At 41.1% G+C, this 4,642-nt stretch overlaps 1 protein-coding gene across 1 annotated transcript; it reads right to left on the reverse strand.

Moving 5' to 3' along the window:
- Positions 1–419: 419 nt before the first annotated feature.
- On the reverse strand, positions 420–3,732 carry LOC127784595 (mediator of RNA polymerase II transcription subunit 10b-like). Its single transcript, XM_052311929.1, has 6 exons — positions 3,473–3,732; positions 3,291–3,371; positions 3,075–3,177; positions 1,758–1,847; positions 1,459–1,548; positions 420–730 (listed from the first exon to the last, which is right to left on the reverse strand). The coding sequence occupies exons 1-5, from the start codon at positions 3,697–3,699 to the stop codon at positions 1,477–1,479; spliced, it is 573 nt and encodes a 190-aa protein (XP_052167889.1). The 5' UTR covers positions 3,700–3,732; the 3' UTR covers positions 420–730; positions 1,459–1,476.
- Between the last annotated feature and the right edge of the window lie 910 nt (positions 3,733–4,642).

Here is a 4,642-nt window from a genome sequence, read left to right on the forward strand (position 1 = left end):
GATATTCAACTTTAGATGCGATTAGGTGTCAACTCCAGATAAGTTGCAGATCATTCAAAAGATTGAGCACCACGCATGGTAGTACATCAATTTACTACATATCTGGAACACATGATTTACGTAATACTAGTAATAATTGAAACAAAGATTTGTATGGAATTCCTAGAGATGAAACTCAGTGGAACAAACAGGGTCTTGCACTCTCATCTTCATCCATGGACGTGTTGTACTGGGAGTTTGAGACCAATAGCATCTTTGACTTGATTACTGATGCACAACGACTAAATGATTTGGACTAAATGATTTGGATACATAGCTTTTGGGACTTATCTGGGCAGGCGTGACTCGTTAATTTAAAAAGCTCCCATGCTTGGAACAATCCAAAGACTGAGGGTAGTACAGCCATCAAAGAAGAAATATGAGAAAATGATCTCAAATTATTCTCACATATCTTTCAAAATAAACATATGGACTACATCATACGATCGCTCGCTACAAGTCACTGTTACGTCCTAAAGATACTCTGCATCTCATATATGCTTATATACATAATATTCCAGGCTGATGTCAAGATCAAGGTTTACTTCTAATTTAATGCAGTCTTGTATTCATAATATATCTTCCGTCCCCTTAAGTTCCATTAGACCATAGCAAATTCCATGGTAGCTCAGTATCTCACCATCATAGTATCCACGTCACTTTAGGAGAAATCACCAAACGATTTAAGTACCTGAATTAATTGCATTCACGTGATAAACTGGTGATAATAGTCAAAATCATAAATAGGAAAGATTAGACATTGAAGCGCCCCAAGTATACAGATGAATTTCCTAATTTCAACTAGCTGACTTCGAAAGGGAAATCGACCAGCCAACACAGCATAAGACAACCGTTTCTCTGTTTAACAAACCAGAAGGCAATCTATCCTATGTACTATATAGGACCATAGACTGCATTGCAGAAAGAATCTAGGGGCAACTGCCAACTGGATTAGCAAATGAATGGAGTACACAGCAGTATCCAGTAGGACCAGAATGAGGAAATGGTTATCAGATCAGACGAATGATAAGATATAAGCTTACAGATTTACTATTAATTGTCAGTTGCATAATAGTCTATTGACTGATAGATGAGGCATGGCATTCCTAGTCTAGATGGTGCTACTCTTTGGATAAACCAAAATAAGGTAAACACAACTACTCAGCATGCAGCACCTAATAAGCAACCATTTTTCCCTTGAGCTAGCTGAGCTGCAGATAATTTATGCTCATGTAGGATGATAGATTACAGGGTTATTACTTCAATCATTAGGTAAGCTGAACAAATGATGTGGCACACAATACGAGAATACATACAGATCTATTGGTAAGAACTATGAAGGGGGCAGTTGATACAAGGAAATTTGAGTTGTTAATTCACAAATCATACCTAAAGCAAAGCATAAATAAAAATCATTACCTTTGCAGTTGGGTCCTCTCAATGCTCCGGTTTCACTTTAACATCACCATTAGGCAAGGCGCTTTGGGACTGAGCCAGCTGTTTTGATTCCTGGATAAAAACAAAATATTTAGAAATCAGTTGGATATAAAAACGAAAGAATTAGTACACCCAGAAGAACTAAATATGCATTCTGATAATTGAATAATGAAGCTTGATATAATACCAAAAGATGATCACCACAACATTGCTGGCCCATTGGACCAGCTATGGGCATTCATATGCAAATCCTGAAACAGAAACTACATTCCAGAACTTACAGCAGCAGCAGTAGCGCGTATCTCCCTGTATGCTTCTACATCCTCAGGAAAAGCTTGCTCCAGCTCCTCAAGAAGATGCTTCCGCAGGCTCTGAAACAAACAAGTTGCAAGGAAAATAATTCAATTTGTATTACTAAGTAAGTTCAAATGAAAGACGATGTCAATTTTTCATCCGAATACAGGAAATAATTAAATAGTAATGTAAAAGGTTGTAAAAGATGAATGCCTGTAACCAAACACCATATAAGAAAATAGCAGATGTTTAACTTGGAGAAATCAATCATGGATCAAATTATAGTTTAAAATACAAACTAACAATGTTGATACTCCCTACTACATTGATTCTTATATGGCATATTTTAATTTCAAAAAGGCCAAACTTTGTAGATTTTGATCAATGATTAGACAAATTAAAGGAACCATTTAGTTAGTGTATAAAAAGTATATCAATAGCTTTGTACTTTAAAGTGATCTCACATACTATTGGATTTATTACTATTATGAGTATAATTTATAAGAAATCAATAGACGAAGTTAATGTTGAAGACTTCTTCAAATTAAAATACAGCATATAAAAATCAATGGAGGTAGTTTATAAAACGTATCCATGACACAGACTAATGCAGATCACAACTATATGCGCCTCATAAAAAAAATATCAAAAGGCTAAAAAAAATCTGGGCCTAACAGTTATACATCTATCAATAAATGCTATAGAAGTATTGGATGAGAATTTCCATCTATTTATTGGATGAGAATTTCCATCTATTTGTTTCAATGAGGACCATCAACTTATACAGCTAGATGTACCAATGATAGGAATCTGTCTAGCTAGTACAACAAACTTTGTCCCCACAATTCGCCTAAAATTAATTAGAGCATATTGTTGGAAGTCAATGAGAGCAATACAATAAGCAAAATGTGTACTTAATAACTGACTAGCTAGACAGAAGATACTAGACCATAACCAATTTCACTGGGTTAAAAGGGATTAGTATATGCTCCTGGATACGGTTTGGATGAGAACGTTTGAAATGAGATAAGCAGGGCTCTTGCTGATTCTTTTCATTGAAGTGTCATTGATTCCCTTGAAACTACATTTAAACCTTCTTATCTAAAAATCAACATAAGACTAATAACACGAACAATAACACCCCTTAGGGTGGGGGGAGCGGCAATTGCAGTTTGGATCAAGAGTTTCCCTTTGAACAGATCTAAATCTCTACTTAGCAACTGCCAGGGAATACCTAAATCTCTACTTAGCACCTAGAATCAAAATAGCACATGCTATGTCAGCATTAACCAATTGTAACATACCTTGAAAGCATCGGTCTTGCCCTTAGTGACCTGGTTCTTTGCGATGCAGCTGTTGAGCACGTCTCGGGTGAACTCGTCAGGATTCTTCCCGTCATCGATCAAACTAGCAAAACAGGCACCAATCCAATCCAATCCAATCCAAATCATACAGTTAAGAGACCACACCCAGAACCAGGGGGCGAAAGGGGTACTGAGATGGAAATCGAACCAACTCACTTGACGACCTCCATGGGGACCTGGATGTTGCACCCCTCGGCGTGCTTCTGCATCGTGTCGAGCTCCGCCACCAGAGAGTTCCTGCGGCAAACGAGACAATCACCAACCAAACCCTAAGATTTCTCCACCCACTCACACCCGCACAGGAAGGGGGAGAGGGGGATTTGCTGGGAGAATCTCACAGGCGCTGGAGGAGGGGTAGCTGGGAGGCGGAGCTGAAGGAGGAGACGTTGAGGTTGAGCTGGTGGAGGAGCCCCAGCGTCCTCTGGATCGAGGCCATCATCAGCGCCAGGTTCTGCTTCGACGCGTCCTCCGCCCTCTCGCCCCCGCCCCCCGCCTGCACGCCGTTCCCCGCCGCCGCCGCCGCCGCGGCGACTCCAGATGCGTTCGTGGCCGCGCCGCCGTCCATTCCGCCGCGATCGGAGAAGACGAGAGAGAGAGAGAGAGAAGAGAGACCGAGACTTGACGTGTCGGCCCAATATATCAGCGGCCTATTGCTGGGCTGACGTGGACGTATCACCATCACGGGCTCTTCCCGAAGCGCATGGGCCGCAACCCCCTAATTCGGGCCCAGTTTAACTGGGCCGTGCTGTCCTAGGCCGAGAAGAATCGGAAGTTTTTCTTTTTCTTTTTCTTTTTCTTTTCTTGCTCTATGCTACTTCCTCCGTTCCATAATGAACTTTCTAGCATTGCACATATTCATATAGACTTATATTATGAGAAAAGTACTACAAAGTTAGGGATGCAAGTGGGTAGCCCCGCTATCCGTATAAAAACCCGCTTGCTAGTTCATTTCCCATATAGTAGTATAAAATTTAGAAGAAAAAATAAACTAGAAGTAAGATAAGTGGGCTAAAAAAACCTACTTGCCCGTCCCGCTTGTATCCTTATTACATACAAAAAGTTGGAAATATTATTAGCCATGCAAAGGTAAAATTGGAGATTGATTGGTTGGTGCGTGTCCCACCATCATCAAATCATAGGTTGATAACCAGTCCATGTACAGTGCACATACGCTTCCTCGTCGGTATTCATACGTGTTACATATGACAAACAAACGAGATAACGAGATAAGCGTCGTCACTCGGTCGCTAGCTAGCTAGATAGCTTAACTTGCTTTGTTTGGAGGCCCGTCTCCATCATATCCATCCAATCTGATCTCATGGCCGCTAGCTGCAGGGTGAGTCCGCAGTGTGAGTGATCAGCTGACTCGATCGATGTGCATGCATGGTGCACGCGACCGGTGCAACGTACCGTACGTTGCGTACCCTGCCCTCCCCTGCCGGTATACGTGTTGTGCCACTGCCACGTCAGTGACAACAGTCTCATCGTTTGGTCAACAGCTGATGACT

This window comes from Oryza glaberrima, chromosome 9 (genome assembly GCF_000147395.1).
Source record: "Oryza glaberrima chromosome 9, OglaRS2, whole genome shotgun sequence".
In the NCBI taxonomy this organism is placed as follows: Eukaryota; Viridiplantae; Streptophyta; class Magnoliopsida; order Poales; family Poaceae; genus Oryza; species Oryza glaberrima.

Bases quoted from the DNA above. Each gene is read 5' to 3' on its own strand.
- LOC127784595 (XM_052311929.1), bottom strand. From the start codon at position 3,699: ATGGACGGCGGCGCGGCCACGAACGCATCTGGAGTCGCCGCGGCGGCG. The intron at 3,372-3,472 runs GTGAGATTCTCC...CGTTTGCCGCAG, and splicing joins CTACCCCTCCTCCAGCGCCT to GAACTCTCTGGTGGCGGAGC. The intron at 3,178-3,290 runs GTGAGTTGGTTC...CTGTTTTGCTAG, and splicing joins GTCCCCATGGAGGTCGTCAA to TTTGATCGATGACGGGAAGA.